At 45.4% G+C, this 24,202-nt stretch overlaps 1 protein-coding gene across 47 annotated transcripts in view; it reads right to left on the bottom strand.

Moving 5' to 3' along the window:
- The window catches only part of CELF4 (CUGBP Elav-like family member 4), an 860,865-nt gene that overhangs the window by 117,327 nt on the left and 719,336 nt on the right, over positions 1-24,202 (bottom strand). For 24 of the 47 annotated variants that reach the window (XM_074994371.1, XM_074994394.1, XM_074994372.1 and 21 more), the window contains one exon: positions 2,896-3,024. In XM_074994371.1, coding sequence (XP_074850472.1) covers positions 2,896-3,024 — 129 coding nt within the window. The remainder of the gene's footprint in view (positions 1-2,895; positions 3,025-24,202) is intronic. The other 23 variants (XM_074994373.1, XM_074994395.1, XM_074994364.1 and 20 more) reach the window with 1 other exon arrangement.

The following is a 24,202-nucleotide window of genomic DNA, read 5'->3' as shown; positions in this document are numbered from 1 at the left end:
CAGCTGACCTGGATTTTCTTCCCACCTCTTCTCCCTGTCTCCACTCCCCAGGAGGCAGACTGATGTGATGATATCATTGTGCTGTCCGGGAGGAAAATAAAATTATATATGTAGAGAGAGGTTGTTTTTGCTTTCTGAGATTTGAGTACCTAGATTACATCTGAGTCTTTTTCCAGCCTGTTCCTGCATCTGTGAGGAAACTGGAAACCTACTTGTTTTAAAAAAGTGAAACCTGAGATTCTCATGACTTCAGGATCCAGAGCTTTAAGAAAAGCCCTAAACTCAAAATGCAAGTGTTGGCATCTGTTTCCCCCTTCCATACCCCAATTCCATGACCTTACGGGATGAGAACATTGGGACAGCACTGGGGGGTAAGGGCAGAAAAGCCATGTATAAGACAATCAGCTTCAGGCCTTTGGCTGTCTTCATTATAGCAGGGAGCCTTCAGTACTGGGAATAGGGGAGCAATCAAGAGAAAGTGTGAGGACAGGTGTTCCCTCTAATTTTTCCATCCACAGGTGGAATAAATTTTATGAGCACCAAGGCATGTGCGGATGTGCACCACCAATGGAAGCACACACTACCCCCTGTGGGGGTTGTGGGTGTTCTGCCAATCAGTTGGGCAGCACCTGAATCTCTCCTGGGTGGTCGCCCAAGTGCTAGGCTTGCAGGGGCCTGTCTGAAGGGGAAGAATCTTTGCTGACTTTCTAGGCATATCAGAGTCTCAACTGTGTCACTGAGGTTAGGATCTTCTGTCTCCGTGTTGCAAAAATATGCCTGCCGATGTTGTCACATGTCATAATCTCTGGTGACATATGAACTCCAGTAGCAGGGCTGGTATCTTCTTCACATGAGCCAGCACATCTGATGAAATATTACAAGCCGATCAATATTTAATGGCTGCATTTCACTGTCAAGAGAGGAGGGTTTCCTGTTCCAACTGAAGATAATTTTTCTAAGAAGTGGCTGGAAGAATGACTGGGATGTTCAGCAGAAATTCCTTGTTCAAATGTTGATGCTAGAGAAAAGACCATACTTCAAGGACAGCATTCCCCCAGCTGCACATGTCCGGGGTAAGTACTGTCTCAAAAGGGCCAGAAACTGACTTGTCAGTTCAATGAGACCAATTTCCTCATGTTACGTATTTGCCTGTGAAACTAGACATAAAACCAGTTTAATCAGAGAGGGCAAATACCACCGTGGCACACTGTTGAAGTCAGGGTTCAATGGATGCACACTCAAAAACGCATGTGCATTTGTTACCCTACAGCTGTGCGAGGTAGGAGGTATATGCACCTGCAAAATGGCCCATGTATATGTGTATTTATCTCTCTTACAAGTGCAGACTCCCATGTGTATGGAATTGTGGGTCTGCCTTGTGCACATATATTAGGCCTTGCTGTGATAGTTACTTAATCTCTGTGGTTATCTAGTCCATTCTTCTGGGAAAAAATGCAAGAACAATCCCTTCCTAGGGGACATTTTTCACCACTTTGCCCATGCCAGCTTTATGTGGTATTTAAGATATTTAAGAGCGGGTTGGATAGGCATCTGTCAGGGATGGTCTAGATGGCATTTGGTGCTGGGCACTTGGGCAGGGGACTGGACTTGGTGACTTCTTGAGGTCTCTTCCAGTTCTAGTATTCTATGATTCTATATGATAGGGCTTCTACCACTTCCAGTTAGAAAAAGCACAGTATGGAGACTGGAGAAATCTGGAATCTAGATTCAGCTGCATCATTCTGTCTTCTTGGCCACTTCTGGCTTCAACATTTTTAGATTCTGCTAATGGTGGAGTAAGTTCTATTTTCAAATGTCCAAAAATCAAGTAAGAAAACAAATTCAGAAGTCAGCATTATTATTGCAATCAGCCAAATTTTTGGAGCCTGTATTGTTGGTCTGCATTATACAGGTAGTTGAAACATTTGACATTTTGATCATAGAAAATTTTTATTTGGGCAAAATTTACCCATCTTTTCTCAGAAAGTGAGGGGCACAAGAAAACATCCCTACAACTTTGGGGGTAAAATATCTTGGGTTTTGAAGTTATATATCCCATTATAACTGAGGCTATATCTAAACGACAACAGACAGTTGATGTAAGCTACACAATTCCAGCTATATGAATAACGTAGCTGGATTTGACATACCTTACCCCTTCAGGTTCCCTTATTCTTCTTGTTGTGGGGTAGATTCACAGACTGAGTGGGAGAGCAATCTGTGGTTGTTTAGGTGAGTCTTAACTTGACCCACTAAATCAGATGCCAATGGATGGATCTCAGAGCATCGATCTGGGCTGTTGTGTATCTGTAGCCTGACTTGGTATCTCCAGTTTTCCTCTTTGTAACTAAGGGCAGCTCTGCAGCAGCCTTGACTAAATTTTCCTCTCAGGTCCTTAGAATTGATCCACTAAGGCTCTTCCCTGGCTAGTACCCCTGGCTTGGGGCTGGATCTAATCACAAACAAGCTCAAGCAAGCCTCCAAGTCCCACAAAGAAGTTCATCAACCCACTACACAGCAGTTCATCCACAGCCTCAAGGCCTGTCTGCTCTTCATCAAGCAGCCTCTCCCAGCTTTTCTAGCTAGAGTCCTTCCCTGCCCTCCAAAGAGCTTCTCACAGACTTTCCTACCTGCAGTCCCACATTTCCCAAGAAAATCCATAATGCTCCTGAGGCATTGTATCTATTGCTCAGAGAGGAGAGCAGAACACTCAACTGGTGTAAATGGACTTCATTGAACCTTGACCCATTTATAGCAGCAGAGAGTTTGTCCCACTGCTAATGAATTCAAAGGCCAACATTCATTTAGCCATTGAGTTACTGGATGTTGTTGTACAGACCTGGGGGCTGGGGCTGGTGGGAGGAGCGAGGCACTGCACATCATGAGACATCTTACCTTTGCTGTTGCCATCAGGTCCCCTCAGGATTGTGCACTCCTCGATGTTCCCAAATGCCTCGAATAGCCTGCGCACGTCGTCTTCTGACTGTTGCTTGTTGAGCATGCCCACAAAGAGTTTTCTGTCTTCTGGAACGAAATAAAGAGATGCTTACCATATTTCAGGAGGAGGGTGAAAGCCAAGATGACTCCAGACAACAAGCAAAAGGTGGAGGTGGGAGGGAGAAGCTGGACATGAGTCAACAACAATGTGCCCTTGTAGCTGAGAAGGCTAACAACATATTGGGCTGCATTAACAGGAGTATTGCCAGAGGAACTAAGCAAGTGACTATTCCCCTTTATTGGGCACTGGTGAGGCTGTATTTGGAATATTGTATCCAATTCTGTGCCCCTGCCCCATGACAAAGAGGATGTGGGTGCATTGGGGAGATTCCAGGAAGGGGCAACTGAAATGTTTAGGGGCTGGTGCACATAACTTATGAGGAGAGGCTGAGGGATTTGGGTTGATTTAGTCTACACACAAGAAGCATGGTGGGTTGGGTAATTTGATGGTAGTGTAATACCAACAGACCCAGGTCACCTACACCAGGGATTGAACCTGCAATCATAGGAGCTAAAACCCTAAGCTCTACCAGGTGAGCTGAAGGCCAGCTGGCTCTTAGCCAAGGCTGTAGAGTAGAGACTTCACTCACCCTAGGATGACGTCTCAGTGCCTCTCGGTACTACAGTAGCCTTCAACTACCTGAAGGGGGATTACAAAGAGAATGGATAGAGGCTGTTTTCAGGGTGACAGATGACAGAACAAGGAACATTGGTCTTAAGTTGCAGCAGGAGAGGTCTAGGTTGGATGTTAGGAAAAACTATTTCACCAGGAGAGTGGTGATGCACTGGAATAGGTTACCTAGAGAGGTGGTGGAATCCCCATCTCAGCTTGACAAAGCCCTGACTAGGATGATTTAGTTGGGATTGGTCCTCTTTCCAACTCTATGATTCTATGAGATGTCCATCCCCAAGGCAAACATTTTCTGAAGCAGCTAGAGATATGAGGTGCCAAACTGAAAAGGCCTTTAAGAGGCCTGACTTGCTGAAAGTGTGCAGTGTCATGTTGAGCGCGAGGAAACCAAGGCACCAAGAACCAATTAGTCACCTCTGAAAATTTATGCCTCAGGCCTCCTGAGTCAGTCCTCTATGTTCAGTCTTTGTAGATGACTCCCCAGAAATAAAACCCTGGTATTTCCAGACTGCCACTCAAAGGGAATGCACACAAGGATGGCATTTAGAACCAACTTTCAATTAGGAAGTGCCCTTTTTAGGAGCCACCCCTTTACCCTGCAAGCTGCAGGAGAAAATAATTAAGTTTAATGGAAGCAGATCTATTTTGAATTGGTCTTTGATTTAAAGCAGCAAGGGAAGTAATTAAATGGAATGGAAGCGCTGGTTTTTAAAATAAGTTTTGTCTTATATAAATATATACATTGACACACGTTACATAGGAACACATTTATGTACACACACAAATATCTACATGCACAACAGACAAATATGTGTTCAAGGTCGGTTTGAAGTTCAGTTGATTCAAGCCAACTAAATGGCGTTTCACCTGACTTTTCCAGACTTGCAGTGGTTCACCATTTAAAGCCAAAACTTACCAATATTAATATTTAAGATAGCACAATTATGTCCTAGGTCAGCTAAAGGGAGACTCACTGGCACCTCTGACAAACCACTGTGCTCTGTTGGGAGCTGCTGGTGTTTGAGCAGCAAACACTGTATTTACCTTTGGGATTAAAGTAAGGCTGCGTTTATGTAACACTGATAGGCCCTGCTCAGTGGGACTGAACCAGGGAGCTCTGGAGCAAGATGCAAGCCCTTAGCTAAAGCTGTAGAGCAGACTCATTGAGTTCTCAAAGCTGATTCCATGCCAGGAGGTGGAACAGACCTCTGCCACCTCCAGAAAGTGTGTGGGTTACTCTACACTACACTGTGAACTTCTGAAATCCAATACTCTCTTGTCTGGCAACATCTGTGGTCAGGCAGGACCATGGATGTTCCAGGACCAGAGGGTCCCAAAGCTGAGGCCAGACCTGCATCCATGGGCCAGGGGCTGGGGCCAGAGCCGAGGCCATCAGCCTGGACTGGACCAAAGCTGGAGCCCTTGCTGCCCCTGCTGGAGCATGGGCTGGGGGATCTGTGGGGGGCAGAACCTCCACAGGAGGGTGAGGTTGAGGCTGGAGGCTCCTGCCTGCGTGCAGAGCCGGAGCCCCTGCAGGAGCATGACACGGGGGCTGGAGACCTCACTAGAGCTCCCCACAGCGCAGGGATGGGGCTGGATACCCCACCTGCTGGAGCCCTATAGCAGCCCTGGGAAGCCTGGAGTTCCTGGGGAACAGGAGGCTGGGGGGCTGTCTGGGGCAGAAACCCTGGGCCTCCCTGCTCTGGCAAATCCTGTCCTTTGGGACCTGTGAGGTCTTGAGCAGGCCGGACCAGGGAGGTACAACCTGTACCAGAATGTTAGTCACAGATGTGAAAAAGCATTGTGTCTGAGCAACAGGGAGCTATGCCTGCATCACCTCTCATGCAGATGCAGTCCTACTGGAAAAAACTGCACTTTTCCTGGTGTTGCTTGTTTAGCTTGGGTGTGCTGTATGTGTGGAATAAACACCACCAGTGAAACCACAGCTTTGCCGGTATAAGAATTGTCCACGCTATGAGCACTTTGCCACTATATTATATTATATCATCATACCTGTGTTAGTAAAGAAATCCTAATGTAGTGGACCCTGCTTAAGCAGGGAAAGTTCCATCTGAAAACTAACAAATCTCGACAAAGCACCTGAAAACAGGGCTCAATCCACTGACCACCAAAGTCAATAGAAAGAGTCTCATGGGCTGGAATGGGCATTGGATCTACTGGCAGAATGAATTTCTATTCATGGCATTGCCACTGGCAGCCCTATACAATATCACTGCATGACACAAAAGAAAAAAAAATGTGGTTATAGTGTGTGTATGTAAATAGGCCAGTTACACATGATTCATAAAAGTCTAACTCATCATGTGTTAAGTACTATGTAAATGTGTGTGAGCCAAAGTGTTTTCTTTTTCTTCGAAGCAGTTTACAGAACAGATGTAACCAATTTGAATAAATGCCTGTTAGTAAATAAATAAATCCTATGCCTTTTTTTGTTTTTCAGATGTGCATTTCAATAACCCTAACCTGACCAGACTGTCCGGTTACAAAAACCTTTTTCTGGCTGAGAACAGGGATGATTTTGCATTGACTTTACTCTCTGAGAAAGTGGTGATTTAGGTTAACTGCTCCACTTAAACTGGCTTGATCGATGTTCACATATTCAAGGGTCATCTGTAAATTAGCAAATTGCCTTAGAAACTCAGCGAAAGCTAATTTTTCGTGCAGTGGATTAGAACCCTGCTCCTTTCCCACTAGGGTGATCCCAATGAACCAAAAGCACTCTGTCTTTAGAAAATGTACAGACAGCGCAAGTGGGAAGATGACCTGCTTTTACATCATCTTTAGCTGAGCAGCTGGCATTGAGACAGTAGGAACACAATTCACTGAGTTACCCCAAACCCTTCTTTCCTTCTCACCTCAACTGAGGCAGCTGAAGTAATGGACAACTCAGAGGCTGTTTGGTAGAGGCACGTGTTAGGAAAGTGATAGTTGTGATGACTGTCTTAACCAGATCTACTGTGAACCACGAAAATAGAAACTAGAAAGATCAGTTAGTGCAGTGCCGGACTTCCCAATGTACATTTTTCAGTGCTTTGCTTGAACCATTTGTTTGAGTAATTGAGTCATTTAATCCTCCAGTGGCAAGGAACAGACTAAATATTATAAATGTTCTCCATGGCTCTTTGAGTCCGAGGGGCTTCCAGCCTCCTCCTTGGTTACATCGCTGTGATGGGAGATGTATATATCTGCCAGTGAAGGAATATTTTGTAACCATTGGGTAGGCACATGTGGAAAGGGAAAGATTCAACTGTAGAAAAGTTTCCACAGCCAGATGAAGTTATCATCTTCAAGATACAATGTGTGTGGCCTATCAGAACCACCACTTTACTCAATGGGCAAATTGCTATCTGCAATGGAATCTCTGAGATGGGGTGATCAGCCTTTGAAAGGAAGCCATCCAAACTCGTCAGATCTTCAAAGAAGCATCTTTCCAGGCTGCATCTAGACAGACCTTTGAGGCTAAAACCCTACTGTTTGCGTAGGTGTCCAAGGGACACTGATTTGGAGAAGGAAGTTAGGCTGCCCCAGATGAAAGTGAGGTACAGGGGAAAGAGAAACCTTTGAGGACAATTAAAACCAAGTCTGAAGATGAATACCATCCCAGTGTTGCCAAGCAAATGCACAGATTTGACACAGATAATACAGGCAAAAGCATTTTTGCCAGTACAGTTTATAGCGGCTCTCTAGAAAAGCACCTCTATGCTGATATAACTGGGTCTTTTGCTGGTGTTGATGTGACAGACAAAATTCTCACACCTAACTGATGTTCTAACACCAGCAGAAGTTCTTGGAGTAGATCCATCTGAGACTGCCTGGCCTAGTTCAGGTTAGGCACAGTATAAGTGTAGGTATATTAGGCAAAGGATTTATTTTTGATTTTGCTCCCCTTTCCCTGATACACGGTCATCCCTGTCACACTGAATCCAGCGAGGAAAAGGTTTTGTGACTTCTTCACCAGGTGGCCACGTGACCACCAGCCACTGGACAGAGCCTCCTGCTCACTTACCCCTGGCTTTGGGCCAAGATTTTCCAACATGGCTTGTGTTTTAGGGACCAAGGTGATTCACCTTAAAAATAGCCTGATTTTCAGAAAGCGATGCTCCCCTCCACCCTGCAAAACAGGCCCCTTTAAGGTGATTCAGATTTGAGTACATTTGAAAATCTTTGCCTGGGTGTTTTTGTTTTGTTTTGTTTTGATTTTGAAACAGTGATTTATGGCAACTGTTGTCTCAGACACCTCTGTGGTCACATGACCAGCTTGTGAAATGAGCCACTTTATCAACCGGTGGCTCCAAGGTGGTCTTTTAACCAACTCTGATGTTTGCTCTTTGCATTCCAGACCTGCCAGTAAGCTCATTGCTAAGTTACATAGCATACCCTGTGCACTGAATGGGAAGAGAGGAGGAGCATGACAGTGGCTGGGCACATCCAGTGGGTTCCTGAGCTCAACGTGCACCTGGATTTATTTGCATGCTGCTGAAATTACAGCACCATAATCTGCTAATGAGCTTACTCTGAACCTTTTCCACCACCAGTGCCTGCAGACACTTTGCCAAGTCCCAAACAAAGGGCTGACACGTCAAGCGCCAGGGTAACTTGACTCAACTTCATCAAATATGTCTGAGAGTGCACAACGTTAGGCCACCAAAGCAAAATGGAGAGGGATTGCCTTGGACCCAGTATGGTTTTGTGCTCAGGGATGAATGTACGCTACAGACTCTCTCTATTGGCAATGCTTCCAAAGCATCCTGTTTTGAGATGTAACTGCACTGAGGTAACTGTGCTGTCATTCAGACCACATGGATTTTCCCGCTGCGATTTGCAGCTTGAAGGGAAAGGTGAGACCCGCACAATGGAACTTTAATAGAAAGGGAGAGACATCAAACTTTCAAGACTGGGCATGGACTCGAAACAGTCCCCTGGACCGAACCAGTCTGGAATGAGGGTGTGTTTCAAACTTGGATCTGATTTCCATGCAGTCATTGGTGTCTGGGATGGAGAACCCACACCAGAATCTGGGTCTGCAGATCCCAAACGCTGAACTTTTCCCCTTTAAAGGGGTTCACAAACATGGACTACCTCATTTTCGGAACAGCCCTTTGAAGAAGATGGGTTGTATCATCCCATTTGTCGGAGCTGGAGAAAGAGAGGGGTTATGGACTGAAATGTGAGTCCCTACACACTGCTCTGCGGAGCCCCATGGTTATTGTGTCTCAGTGATTTCAGATCAATTACTCTCAGTTTACACGTAAAAAGTGCCAGCAGAAAAAGAGCCGAACTTGGAACCTGAGAGCCAGCCTAGTCCCTTTCCTTCTTAGTCATCTTCAGTAGGAATAAAGCTGGCAGTGGTGAACACTGGTTATATTTTTGGTGCTTTTGCCTGTGATTTCTCCAGTCTGTGCTGACTGGTTGCTCCAGTCTCCTTTTCATGCCCTCAGTCTTGTGGGCTTAATACTTCAGCCTCACTCTACACCTTGCCTCTTTTTCATAGAATCAGAGAATCACAGAACAATAGAGCTGGAAGAGACCTAAAAAAGCCATCAAGTCCAGCCCCCTGCCCTAGGCAGGACCAAACCCATCAGCTCAGCCCAGCCAGGGCTTTGTCGAGGTGAGACTTAAACACCTCTAGGGATGGAGACTCCACTACTTCCCTGGGTAGATCATTCCAATGCTTCACCACCCTCCTAGTGAAGAAGTTTTTCCTAATGTTCAACCTGGACCTTCCCAACCGCAACTTGAGACCATTGTTCCGTGTTCTGCCATCCGTGACCTCTGTGCATAGCCTCTCTCCAGCCTCTTTGCAACCTCCTTTCAGTAAGTTGAAGGCTGTTATCAAGTCCCCCCTCAGTCTTCTCTTCCGCAGACTGAACTGTCCCAATTCTCTCAATCTTTCTTCATAGGTCATATGTTCCAGCCCCCTAATTATTTTGGTCGCCCTCTGCTGGACCCTCTCCCACATATCCACATCCTTCCTATAATTGGGGGCCCAGAACTGGACACAGTACTCCAGATGTGGCCTCACCAAAGCTGAATAAAGAGGAATAATCACTTCTCTGGATCTACTGGCAACGCTCCTCTTGATGCAACCTAACATGCCATTTGCCTTCTTGACTACAATGGCACACTGTTGACTCATGTCCAGCTTCTCATCCACTACAATTCCCAGGTCCTTTTCTGCAGAACTACTACTGAGCCAGTTAGACCCCAGCCTGTAACAATGCTTGGGATTCTTCCAGCCTAAGTGCAGGACTCTGCACTTGTCCTTATGGGATCTTATCATATTTCTTACAGCCCAGTCTGCCAATTTGTCTAAGTCAGTCTGGACCCTGTCGCTACCCTCCAGCATATTTACCTCTCCCACTAGCTTAGTGTCATCTGCAAACTTGCTGAGGGTGCAATCCAACCCCTCATCCAGGTCATCGATAAATATATTGAACAGAACAGGACCCAGAACCAAACCTTGGGGCACTCCACGAGACCGACCGTGGAGACCTTCTCTACCTGCTGGACCTGACCTTCTAGCCAGCTTTCTATCCGTCTTACCATCCATTTATCCAATCCACGTTCCTTTTTGCCTGGTGTGTTACCCTTACTCCTCTCCTTTCCCTTTGTCTTTCTATTTAGCTCATCCCATTCTATCTAATGCACTTCCCCAACAGGTCCTTTTCAGCCAACACGTTGATTTCTCTGCTTGGCCACTTCAGCTCTTGTGCTGATTGATTCTTTCCTTATTCTGTGTCTGCCTTGCCTGTTTGGGGACAGGGACTGTCCAGGGCTCTGTATTTGTACAGGACCTAGCACAAGGCCCCAATCTGGGTTGGTCTGTAGGCAGCAGGGCTGACAACCACTGCAAGCCCAGGGCACGATGGGAGGGAGCCTGGCTTTGTGGCCCAGAAGGGGTGAGGCCAAGGGTGGAAGGGGCAGAGTCGAGGGCAGTCAGCCCTTAGCGCTGCTCAGACTGTCGTGCTGGCCCCGCCTCCCACAGCCACATGAAGTGGCATAGCAGCACTGTTGCAGCAGTTCAAAGGGGCCTGGCGCTCCTGTTGCCCACGCTGCTGAAGTAGCAATGGTGGCAGATGGAGCTCTGGGCCTCTTTGAAATGCTGGGTCCCTTTGCAACTGCCTCTTTTGTACCCCTTCAGCGGACCTGTCTGTAGGCATCAGCACAGGAAACACACTGAATGAATTAAAATATAAATTAACCACAAGGACTCTCATTCTCTCCATAGATTAGCCCCAGGAAACCTACATTTCCCATCCATTCCAGCAGCAATGCGAGGGGCCTGGACATTAAAGTCAGTTGCAGATACACGGTTCTAGCTATGGCAGTTGCATAGCTGGAATCGACTTATCTGCAATCAACTTAATTGGCCGTCCTCAGAGAGGGAGGTTGACGGGAGAAACTGTCCCGTCAACCTCCCTTTCTCGAGGAGTACAGGGGTCAGCTGCCGATCCCAGGTAGTTTGATTTCACATGTCCCTAAAAGTTGGATAAACTGAACAAAATGCACAAACATACATACATTATATAAGAGTTCTCACTCTCTCTCTAGATATATGTATTTATAAAACATATCCTTAATGTCACCTCTGATATCACCATTTAACTGGGCTTCCTACCCACAGGCTGCTCTGACAGCCCCACAAGGATTCGCTTGAGTCAGTGGTGCTGGCTGGCAAGCCACATGGGTGAAGAATTGTACCTTGTTAGCTAAATATACAGTGTCTATAAATCTCCCGGGATGCGTTTATATGAAGGCCTGGCACCTCCTTTGGTGTGAATAGGGGTTAAATTATTCCCTGTTCTATTTGTATTTAAATGTTACATTTCCATGATAAGCGGAAGGCAGAGGTGTCAGACGGGCCTTGGGAAGAAGATGGCAGGCAAGAAAGGTGCAATAATAGAATGTTGTACATGGAGTGTCGGTGGGGGGAGAAGTGTCAAATCGAGATGGAGAAGGGACAATGAGATGCAGGCTGCTTGACCCTCTGCAGAGCAAAGGACGGGTAGGATACTCGGAGAGAGAGTGAAGGACAGAGGGGAAAAATCAGGGACATGCATATATGTGCAGCTAGCTCTCTCTCTCTCTCTCTGTATGTATTCCTAATACTAAACAAAGAGGTTGAATCCCTGCTCTGTCAGAAAGAGATTCCAGCCTTATGATCTCTGAAGTTGCAACCAGTGCTTCATAATATAGAGATGGATCTAAATGTCTTCTGTGGCTTATGTCAAGTCGGAGGACAGAGATGATCACGACAGTGTCTTTGGGCTGTGAAAGTAATGCATGTGTGTATCACACTCATGGCCCCAAGGCATATAACATTGATGAGTAGATTTGTATGTGTGGAATTCTATAGGCAGGTGTAATACGGATATGTGTGCATGTGCAAAAGATGGGTACAGTACAGGTGTGTTTGCTGTCAGCAGGTACATTACAGATGTGTGTGTTTGCTGTAGGTAGGTACATTACAGGTATGTGTCTCTGCTTTAGGCAGGTACATTACAGGGGTATGCATATGCTATAGGCAGATACATTATAATTGTGTGTGTGTGTGTTTGTGTGTGTGTGTGTGTGTGTGTGTAGGCAGGTGCATTACATGTGTGCGTGTACCCTACAAGCAGGTAAAATATATACCTTTTCATGTCCTGCCAAAGGCACATACATTAGGAAATGTGATAAGGCAACTGCTGACTTTCTAATATTCACAGCTCAGCCAGCTGCATACCTTCGTTTTGGCTTCAAATCCAGATATTCATTAATTCCTTATTAGTACTATTCCTCCTGGTTTGTCTCAGTTCTGGTCTGCCTCTAAACGCTACCAGCTGAGAATGGACTGCAGAGCTCAGATCCAGCTGCAGGGTGAGTGAGCCCTGTGTCCTCCAGCCCAGTGGAAAAGTGTTCCAGCACAGTTGCTTAGATAAACAGATCATGACAGCCTGTTAGACGTGGCGAGTCCCAATGAGCAGAGAGGCAGAGTTATCTCCTACCCACTCCAGCAGGCTGATCTCGTAGACACACCGTACGTATGCAGGGCTGCTCACTGCACAGAGCAGCATGCTGCAGCGAAGAGGGAAGGTGGTCCAGGCATGACAGTGTAAAGCTTAACAGGTGCTTGAACTCTGTGGAGAGTGAAAACCTGGAGAGGAGAGAGGCAATGTCGTACGTCCCCCTTCCCAGAAAGAGAGCCCCAAGCCTGTTCACGTATGGCCACGGGGAGGGGCTAATGTTTGTCTGGGGAGTGATGGGGCCTAAAGAGCACAGGCTCTAGTCCTTAGCTCTCCTCTCTCTTGTTCTTGGCCCACTGCTACTCCACCCTTCTTACATATTAGGGCAGTTCCAGATTTGGCCCCCTCCCCAGCCACTAACACAGGCACCAAAGGCTGGTTCTCCTCTTTGCTCCTAGCAGGTTCTACAGGCCTCTATGTTCTTCTCTGCAGTAAGCAGTCTACAGGCGAATACTAGCAGCTGGAAAGAAGGAGGTGAAGGTAGTGTCATATTGACCAGCTCTCCATAGATCAAAAATGACTCACAAGCCAGGTTGGGAACCCCTGGGTTTCACCTCAGGAAGGAAAAAGATCCCATAAGCCTATGTTAGCATCCTGAACAGAGTTAATGTGTATGTTGGGACAAAGCATAGAGAGGGAACTCCAGATGTGCCCGAACGAAGCCCTCAAACTCTGGGACAGTTTGGAACCCACTCCAGTTCTGAATCTGAATTTTGCTGGTTCACGCTCTATTCCTTATCCTGCCTCTGTGTCACCCCAAACCTCCCCTCCCTCACATTTGCTAATCAGGCAACTCAGTAGGCTAAAAGCAGGGCATTTCCTGTGGTCCGAGCCACTTGCTCCTACTGCCATTTTCACAGCAGTCCTAAGGCTGTGTGATGATGATTATTTCCTTTCCACAGGGGAAGCAATTACAAATTCTGTTGTAGCTAATTGTAAATTAGCTAATTAACTTCTCCGTGGTACCTTGCTGAAAAACACATGAACCTTGTAAAATGGAACTGTTTCGAAAATTAGGACAGAAAATCCCATCCCCAAAACAACTTAACTCGAAACAAGAAGAACAAAATCTACCTGCTTCAAACAACACACCTTAAGGGCCCATGCTGCTGCAAGTTGGTTGCTGAAATCACCCGCCTATTGCATGGCGGTGGTGTTGGGGAACCCTAATCATATTTCAGCTGGAGCAGTTTCCTTGGGTGTAATTCTCCCCCCCATTTCCCTTCTTGTTCTACTTAAGAGATTCTTGATATCCTATGCGTTAGGAGTTATGACTGCACAGATGCCAGTCTTCTGGTGCCAGAGACAGACGCATCAGAGACACTCAGGGTAGAGAGACTAGCAGCTCATTTGAACAGCTGTGTGATGGGGCAAGTGCCAATGTGCATAAGCCTAGGGTTGGGAGGGAAGGGCAGATCCATCTTCCTGCAAGCATGCTAACCCCCAGTTATCCACTGGAAAAAAAACCTTCTTTTGCAAGGGTTTTCTTTAACTGTATACAGGTTGAACCTCTCTAATCCAGCACCCTCGAGATATGACCAGTACCGGACGAGAGCATTTGCTGGACCATGGTAACTCAGTGTTGTGTAGCAGCATTACCAACACTTCCGCTGCTTAGTGGTCTGTTGGAAGACATTTAGGGATAAATTACAGCCAAATAACAGCAAAGAACACTGAGAGCCAGGACTGGTGGCTGCAAACAAACTTTATGGGAAATATGGCCACGCTCATGATAAGTGGCCAAACAGCTAACTAGAATCATGCTGGATTACTAATGCTGTTGGGCAAGAAAGACCTGGATTAGAGAGGTTCGACCAGTAATTGCAATCCAAAACCTGAAATTTAAAGGGATTCTGGCCATACTGTACAAAACCACACAGTTCCTATAGTCACCAAGGGCCATGCCAAAGGATAGTGGTGACAGATTAAATGCCCTGCATCTGAACCTGTGAACATTTTTCTCTTCTTTTAGGTCTGGGAGTCTGGGTTCTTTCCTGAATTTCACCACTGACTCATTATATCAGGCAAAGTCACACAACCTCTGTGTGTTTCCTTATTCTTATTGAGGAGGAGGGAGGGTCTTGCAGTTACCTATTTGCCAATGTTCTCACAGTACCACAGAGGGATGCTCGTAAGGATTAGATGGAAAACTCCCCAACGCCTTCAGCTGAAGTTGGATTGGGCCCTAAATCAAAACTCCATGTGTTTCCCTGAGCAAGGTCATGAATGCAAGCCAACCTGTGGGCAAGGTCATTTTCCAGCTTTGTATTCATTTCAGTCCAAACCCTAGCATGAGTTGGGAACTGGAGATTTAAGTCTGGGGACTGTCTGGGCTTGAGGGTGAGGGGAGGAGGTTCTAGTTTAACTTGCCCTCTGGTAACAATAAAACCATTTCTTTACTCCCTATCTTCTGCTGGGCAGGGTCTGTCAGAAGTGCAGCTTGTCATCTCAGCAACTTTCATCTTCCTGAAACCCACGTCCTTCCACCCATCTGTGATAAGCACAGCTGACCATCTCCCTAGCAACCTTGCTCTGCCTTGGGATTACAGCTGTCATTTCTTCCAGCGCCTGGACTGTATCAATATGACCCCTCACAAATATAACACAGTGCTATTTTAATTGCATGCCTGGAACTGGTAATTTAATTAGTTACTTTAATGTCAAGAACCCTTTCTTTGCCAACAGTGAGTTTAACCCACCACAGCTCCCACTGGATTGTGTCAGTTCTTATTAAGACTCTTTCCTAGGCAAAACAAGAGATAGCTTCAGTTCGCTGCCTATTAGGAAGTTCGAGTTGAAGTATACCTGAATTTTTGGGGGCATTTCTAATGCATCAAAAAAAGTCCAATTAGGGTCTGATCCCGAGTGGGGATTTGACCTTAGTCTCCCACATTTCTGATGGGTTCCCTAAGCATTGGGCTAAAGATTACTGGCAGAGCCCTGTGTGGGTACAAAATTTGTGTCCACATCCATCTCTTCAAAAATGAGCCATGGATATTTGCATTCACATCTGCGGATGCAGATACCTGTAAATATAAAGTGGGTATCCCTTGATTTACAGGGATCTATATACAAAATTTATACCTGCATCCATATCCACAAAACAAACAAACAAACAAAAAACATTTTCTCACAACTGAACTTTTTCTGACTCTCTTAAAAGCTGTGTGCCTGGTATTTTCATTCATCGGAATCTGTTCATCAATCCTAAATACAGCAGACCAGATTTCCCAATTAGAGAAATTAATCCATTACAACTTTAATTATCATAGAATCATAGAACATCAGAATTGGAAGGGACCTCAAGAGGTTATCAAGTCCAGTACCCTGCCCTCAGGAAAGGATCAAGCACCATCTATATCATCCCTGTTAGGTATTTATCTAACCTGTTCTTAAATATCTCCAACACTGGCGTTTCTACAACCACCCTAAGCAATTTATTCCACTGCTTAACCACTGATAGGAAATTTTTCTAACTTTACTAACTTTTTCTAATGTTTCTAACTTTTCTAACTAATCTAAACTTTTCTTGATGCAATTTAAGCTCATTACTTCTTGTCCTATCATCAGAAGCTCAGGAGAATAATTTTTCTCTCTCCTCCTTGTAACACCCTGTTAGGTATATGAAAGCTGTTATCATGTCCCATCTCAACCTTCTCTTTTCCAAACTAACAAACTCAATTCTTTTGATCTTCTCTCATAGGTCATATTTCCTAGACCTTTAATCATTCTAGTTGCTCTTCACTGTATCCTTTCCTATTTCTTCACCTCTTCCTAAAAGGTGGTGCCCAGAACTGGACACAGTACTCCAGTTGAGACCTAATCAGATGAGACTTCAAATTAAATCATGTCCTGTTACTTCTGGACCGATGTTCCAGCAAATTTTTTTCCAGCCATGTGTGGAATTAATTTTGTTATGTGCACCCAGACATGCTTGGATGTGCATCACTATTAGAAACACATTCTGCTGGTTGTGGGTACAGTAAACCTTCGAGAAGCACAATGTCGATTTGCGCTTAACTCACATTAACACGAGTTAAGTGAAAATTGAAAACGTGCCCCCGCCCCACCGCCTCCAGCCCCTGGCTCCCCCAGCTGGCAGAACCTGGCAGAGACACAGCTGCTCAAACACTGAGTTCTGCTCCTGTGATCTGGTACTGTATAATGTGGATGTGACGAATTTAGCACCTCTTAATTGTAACACACTTCTGTACTGGTGTAGCACGTTGTATGGACTGAGCCTCCAGGGCAGTTCTGTTTTCATTCTTGTTTAGTGCAAATCCTAAAAGATTCTTGACAAACTTGGACAGGTCTGTGGTGTGATGGCTGGTATGCCAAGAAAATAAGTTTAAATCCCCGAACTCTTGGGTGACCCTCTCCAGTAGCCTAAAAAGCCAGTACACTGATCCATTGAATCAATCAAGCCTTGACCTCCGAGAATGGCTGCAACTGCAGGGACATGGGAAGGGAGAAAAAGGACATATATTCTCTCACAGGAGCTATGGCGACATTTCAGATCAAATTAAACTTCAGTTTTTAAAGACTTCAGGAGAGGTAATTGAAACACTTCCTCACAATCGCCTGCACCTAAGTGTTATCTCTCTTTTCCTCTGTATATCACACCTTTCCCTCCAAACCCACGACAGCCCTGCCTGGCTGCAGCCTCCTTAATATTAAAGACGGTGATTAAATGGGATTCGCCAAAAGACAAAGGGCTGAAAACCTGCCAATTGTTAATCCCTCTTTCGCTGTGCTTAAAAATTCCATTTCCTTCATTTGAAGAAAGAAGAGAAAAAAAAAAGAGAATTATATGCCTATGTCTAATTTAAATTCTGGCATCGCGGGTCCTGTTCCCTTCTCCCTCTCTTGACGTCTGAATATATTCCTTTATTACCATTATTACAGCTTTCTGATTGCATTAAAATTCATCCACACGCTTCTCTCCACATTCCACTTTTCTTTTGCCAGTTTTTTTGCTAATTCCCTGTTTCTCCCCCCTCCCCACTTTCAAATTATACAGAATGTCATTAAAGAGCTCCAGAAAATGCCTCAACTCCTTTCTCCCTCGCTTTTATAAACTCGCCAGCTTCCTCTCTCTCTACAGCTACAAACAAAAAAAGAAGATGATGAAGAAGGAAAAAAAGAGAACAAAATAAACACAGCCACGCAGCTCATCAATTTAAATAACATCTTCCTTGCATAAAATGACTGAGGGCCTAGCCATGATTTCACTTCCAGAGGTGCCACTCTTACCAAAGTTATCAACATCATTTATATCAGAACAGCAGCTAGATGGCTCAACTGAGATCAGGCCTCCATTGGGTTAGACTCTGTACAGACACACAAAGAGATAGATGCTACTCTGAAGAACTTACAGGGTAAGCAGAAACAAGACACACAAAAGAAATATTATTCTCTCTCCCATTTTACAGATGGGGAGCTGACATGCAGGAAGATTAAAGGACTATGTTACACAGTAAGACAGTGGCAGAAAACAGCCAGAGAGCTGACCCAATGTCTCAAACTTTCTCAACTCTTGGAGATCCATTGGAGTTTTATATTTGTAAATGAGGACACAATTAGACTGCTAATCTCCTTTCCTCTGTGTATGGGTTGATTGCTTTCTATGTACTCTAACCTATCTGATCTGTTGCCCTCAGTTATATCAGTGTAATCAAATATCTACAGATGACTGGAAAACAGAATTTCTCTTTCATGGGAAATTCCAACGCATCTAGATCTGTTTTCACTGTGAATGGGAAGAAAAAGTCAAATTGCCAACCTATTGTGGAATAAAAATGTCAAAGGATTTCAATTTGAAAACATCAACAAAGTTTTGTTTGGGTAATGACGAATCAGTTCATTTTGACTGTGTCAACACATTTTGTTTCCAAAATGCAAAAAACATTTATTTTGGTAACCTAGAAACATGATAATATAACATCGAATAGATACAATTATTAACATTAGCGTTTTTGTATGATACGAAAGGCAGAACTAAATGAATCAAACAATAAAGTTAACAATAAACATTTTTACTTCATGAAAACAAAATGAGAAAGTCAAAATAGTTTATTTTGATTCTTTTTCTGGAAAACATATAATGGAAATTCACACCATTCTAGAAATGTGTGTATGTTTTGTTGAAACTCCATTTTCTGATGGAAGTCTGCAGTGCTGTAGCCATAATGGGTCCAGGATAACAGAGAGACCATGCAGATGGGGTAAGGTTTTTCACCAAATCAGCTTCATGGGTGAAAGTTAGAAGCTTTAGGGTCACACAGAGCTATTTTTCGGGTCTTCCTTTCCAATGGAAAACTATTTAGTCAAAACTTTTTTGACCAACTCTGCAAATGACCCATGCAACAAGTGGGGTGGCACAGAGGAATAATCAGGTCCAAAACATCCAGATAACTAGACAATACATATGAAAAACAACATTTGATCAAGGGGAGGTTATATCAGTAGTTGAAACAACATCAGGGACTCAGGGCTGGATCCGAAGTGCTTTGAAGTTAATTGAAAGAGTCCTACTGTGCTTTGGATCAGGCCCGTAGCTTATATGTATTGCTATGTTAATTATAGGGAGTAATGTGTTCTCCCATCCTTCCACACATGCTGCCTCTCTTGTGCAGAATGCTCTGTTGCAACCAGGCTAGGTGTGTGAGGGAAAGGAGGCCAGGGCTTTTTCCCCCCACATGAGTAATATGCTGGCATAACTGATGTGCACAGGTTCTGGACTGTCGCATTCTTGTCTCTTGTGTGGACGTTGTTAATGTATCAAGGAAGCAGACAGAATGAGAGCTCTGCTCTTCCCCTCCATGTCAGGTCCAGGAGATGGGTAGACCCAGTCACAGAGCTGCAGGTCTGTTGTTGGACAAGGATAGGGGGCAGCTGCCTCAGGGCTTGGCTGTTACATTGGCAGTGGCTGGAGTTCTCGGCCATTTTGAAATGGTGGTAGCGTTGCTCTGCCAGTCTGCATGGCGGCAGGAAGCCCAGCACCATGGTCCCTGCAGAGCTAAGGGTGACTCTCTTTGGCCTCACCTGCTCCATCCTTGGCTCCAACCCTGCGGGGGGTGTGTGTGAAGAGCTGGGTCCCCCTCCCATTTTGCCCCACAACCCACTGCAGAGATGATGTTATTTTAGCTTCACAAATCTCTCTCTGAGACACACAAACAAATGAACCCAAGCCCAGAAGTACTGCCTTTCCGACACCACTCACAAGTCACCCTAAGTTAGGGATGGCCCAGAGGGCTTTTCGTGAGAGAGAAAAAAATCATGTCCACGGACACAATGGAATCCTTATAGTGGGTGGAGCCCTGCATAGGGAGGGGCCTGACCCAAAGTCAATGGAAAAAACACCCATACTAGAGTGGGACTGATCGTGCCAGCGTTTCTGAGGGCTTGTTATGTTTGTTCCAACTCCTCCAGGACTTGAGCTGCTCCTGTAATCAGCACAGGTCTTTCCCACTAAGTAGACTGTGCTGATTTTTTTTTTGTGCTAGGAAAGGCAAGATTTCATTGATGCTACTGAGCATCTCCCTCACCTTGCAACCATTTTATTAAAGATGATTTCCTTCTCCCCCCCACCGACTAGCTTTAAATGCCACCGTCATTTCCAGCTGCTGACAGAGCTCTCTAACTGCCGTGCCAAATGGCACTCGCTAAAACCAACTAATAGAGGGAAATGAGGTTAACCTTTAAGAAAGGTGAAGATGAGCAGGGTGCTATTCTGGCAGTAAAGAAGAGTTCATAAACAGGCCTCTCTCTGCCAAGACAGCTTAGCCTGAGTGCTGCCGTTCCTGATATAGAAGCTCGCTGATTTTCACAGGCGAGTTTGGTGAGGGAAGCCTGAGCTGTTAAGAGAGCGTCCTATGAAAGAGGGCCGCTTCTAGTGGTGTTTGTTTAGTTAATGGATACGTGGTGGAGCTGCTAGGGAAATTTTGTTTGAAAGAGCTTTCTGCTTTTTGACAGAAATGCCTTTTTTTGGCTGCAAAGTCTCGATCTTGATGAAATTTTGCTCGGGGAACAAAAACGGAAAGCAAGCCAACAAACAAAAATCCTGAAAATGTCAAAATGTCCTGCTTTGACATTTTTGGAATAAAACGTTTGGTTTAGATGACTTCTTTTTCACACTTGATTTTACATTGAAAGTTAAAATCTAAATGAAGAATTTTGGCTGATTTGAAACTATTTGAAAAAAATATATTTTATGAGAAGCTTTAAAGACTCACAATTTCTTTGTGCGACAAACAATCTATTTTCTGACCAGGAAAGGGACTGATTTTAATTTTCAGAGGTTCTCTGAGAGCCTAGCAATGGGGGGAGCACATGAAAGACCTGCTCCAGAAATTATTTGCGGGAAGTTCTGTGTTGTGTGTTGTACAGGAGCAGGGGAGCCAATAGCTTCCGCGGGCCCCTGGGCAAAATGTATGTATGTGCAGGGGTGGCACCAGACTCCCTGAAGAAGCGGCGTCTTTGGAGGAAGGGGCGGGGCTGAGGGCAGCTAGCCCTCGCACCACTCAGCATGTGCTATGACATCTCCCATGCAACCCTCAGCACTGCTTGCGGTGCAGCGCACTCCTCACAGCCCTTAGTGCTCCCTGAAGCATATGGCACGTTGCTCTGGCAAAAATGTAAAGGGCCTTGGGCTCCGGCAGCAGTGGTGGTGGCCACAGCCCCAGGCCCCTTGGAAATGGCAGGCCCTGGGGCAATGGCTACATTGCCCCATCCCATCAGAGGACCTGTACAGAAATCCAGAGTAGATCAGTGGCTCTCAGGCTTTCCAGATTACTGTACCCGCTTTCAGGAGTGTGATTTGTCTTGTGCACCCCCAGTTTCACCTCACATAAAATCTACTTGTTAGCAGCCCAGACCCAAACATACAAACATACCTGTAGCACGTGATTCCTGAGAAATTGGCTGGCTTTTTCATTTTTACCAGATAATTATCAAACAAATCAAATGGCATACAAATATTGCGTTTCTGTAGTGCTGTATACAGCAAGTCCTTGTTTGTATGACATTTTCGTTTGTCCTGACTTTGTTAGCGTTTTTTTTAGTAGCCTGATGTGAAACTAAGCAACTATCTAGATGAGTTGATGTATCCCCTAAGACCTCGGTGTTCTCCCAGGGATATGCTTACTCATGGTTGAGAACCTCTGGACTAAATGGTCCACAATGGCCCCGACTGGTCTTGGAATAAGTGAATACATATTTGAAAAAAGGTGGGCTATATCAGGACAGTGACCCTTAGTGTGGTGCATATGTGCAGGTTTTTGTGCCAGGTGCCTGAGTTGCAGCATGCGTAGGAGAACAGAGAAGCCAAGAGCAGAGAATTACATTCTGTTTCCTTCCAATAATCACCTGGAGAGGGGCCACTGGCAAAGAAAGCACAGAGAATAGCAGGGCTGGGCTGAGAAGGGGCTGCCACCATGGGAGCTGTGCGATTTGGAAGGGGAGAGGACATGCCGACATTACAGATCATCCTCAAAGCCTAAATTTAATTTTACAGTTGGTCTCAGGGAACCTGCAGAACGAATCTGCTGTTATCAACAGTACTAGCAGCAGCCACCATGGCCACAGCAGGAAGTGACTGTACATATTAGGGAGGAATTTCGCCCCCCTCTTCCCTGATGATTTTCACCATGTGTGCCTCTCACCCCAGCCTTGCTCCTCCTGTGTGTGTGTGTGTGCGTGTGTATGTGTGAAGGTATCCCATTTTAACTTGCCATGCCTTTAAACATACTATCATTTGACTTTTCCTACAGCAAATATCACTCTAAAAAGCCTGAAACCAGGAAACTGAACTTATACAGCCAATGGGACAAATCCTCAAAGGGTGTAAATTGGTGTAGTGGCATTGAAGTCTATGGGCCAGATCCCCAGTGGGTGTAAACCACAGGAGCTCCACTGATGTTAACAGGACAGGTCCCCATCTACTACACATCAGTGGAGCTCACTTGAAGTCAATGAGACAGATCTCCAGCTGGTGTAAATCAGCGGCATTCCATTGACATCAATGGGCCATACTCCCAGCTGGTGAAAATTAGTGGAGCCCACCCCCCACTTCCTGCTAGGCAAGGGGGCAGGAGGGCAAGATCCCACTGGAGCTGGGGCATGGTTTGAAAGCCACATCTTGGCTCCAACAGGCTGCTGGGGGCTGCAGCTTCCTTTCAGTGATCGCTCATTTACTCAACATCCCCAGCATGGTGTTGAGCAGATTTTGAAAATGTGTCTGTGCTCGCTGTGTAAGACGGTGTATTCTGTGGTGGATTTGAAACATGGATGCATTTTATCCATGGCTAGCTCATTGTATGCACTGCTGTGTTGCAACCCTCTCTAGTAAGACTGTAACCATAGTAAATGTGAGTATATGTGACATTTATGAGCAATCGATTCAGCTGAAAAAAAAGTGGGTGTGCCGTGGAATTGTTTGTCTCATTAAAGTGTGCCGTGTCACTGAACGGGTTGGGAGCCACTGCACTAGAGTACTAAAAAGCAGCAGAATAGGCATGGGAGACACCTCCTGGGTGCACAGAGAGACATTCAGGTTTTACACGCTGGGATCAGGAGTGTAACTCATTCTAATCTACTCGTCTTGGCCATGCCTCACAGGTGACGCTGCTATTTTTACCGGTGTTGAATGGGTGTGAAGGGTCTGTACTCTATGCACCAACGTAACCGCAGACATACAATGAGTGTCAACCTGTGGTACTGAAAAAAAATGCCTCTAGTTTTGGGAGACATGCCAACTGCCAACATTTCAGCTGTTTCTTCAACACATTTGGTCCATACATGGATCATGGAAACCAGTTGCTCTGGCATGCCCACAAGACCTGGTTTCTCCTGAGATTTCTGATATTCCCTAGCATGAGGCATAACACAAAATATCTGGAGAACGTGGCAGCTTTTGACCTAACTGCCTCTGGCCTCAGCTGTTGGGGGTTGGGGCTCAAGGTTCAGCCTCGTCAGAGATTTGCTCGTGAGGGGAAAAAATATGCATGTGGCAGTGCGCACTGCCAGGTTGTGAATACCTGAGTGCAGCCTGGTGAATAGACAGTAAACAAGTTTATGGGCTCTAAGAAAGAAATCAAGAGTGGGGGAAAAAACACCTTCCAACAACTACCAAAATTATGGTACAATTGTGCATGGAAGAAGAATAAAGCATCGGAAATAAAAGGCTAAATGACATTTGTTTTTAGACACCTCCCCCTCCCCCAAGTGATTAGAAAAAGAGTTGGACTCGGCATGAACTCAGAGTTGGAGTCAGGCAGCTGAAACACTTTCAGTTCAAGCTTGAGTTGGCAGTGGCATGATTACCCCTCATTAAGTGTCACTGGAGAACAGCCCTGATGTTGCTCCACAGTAAGTCATGGACCCAGAGCAGCCGGGGAGGGGAGGCATGGGGCAGGGTCTGACAGGCAGCCCTAAAGATTCACAGTCAGAATTCCACCCCTCTCCCAGAATGCAACACCCTAAATGAGAGCCAGACTCTGAGATCTTAATGCTGATTAACTTCATCCCCAGGGAACCTGGAGCTGCTGTC

The sequence above is a fragment of the Carettochelys insculpta genome, chromosome 5 (genome assembly GCF_033958435.1).
Source record: "Carettochelys insculpta isolate YL-2023 chromosome 5, ASM3395843v1, whole genome shotgun sequence".
In the NCBI taxonomy this organism is placed as follows: Eukaryota; Metazoa; Chordata; order Testudines; family Carettochelyidae; genus Carettochelys; species Carettochelys insculpta.
The sequence above is the reverse complement of the archived record's forward strand: the minus strand, read 5'-3'. Positions and strand labels throughout refer to the sequence as shown.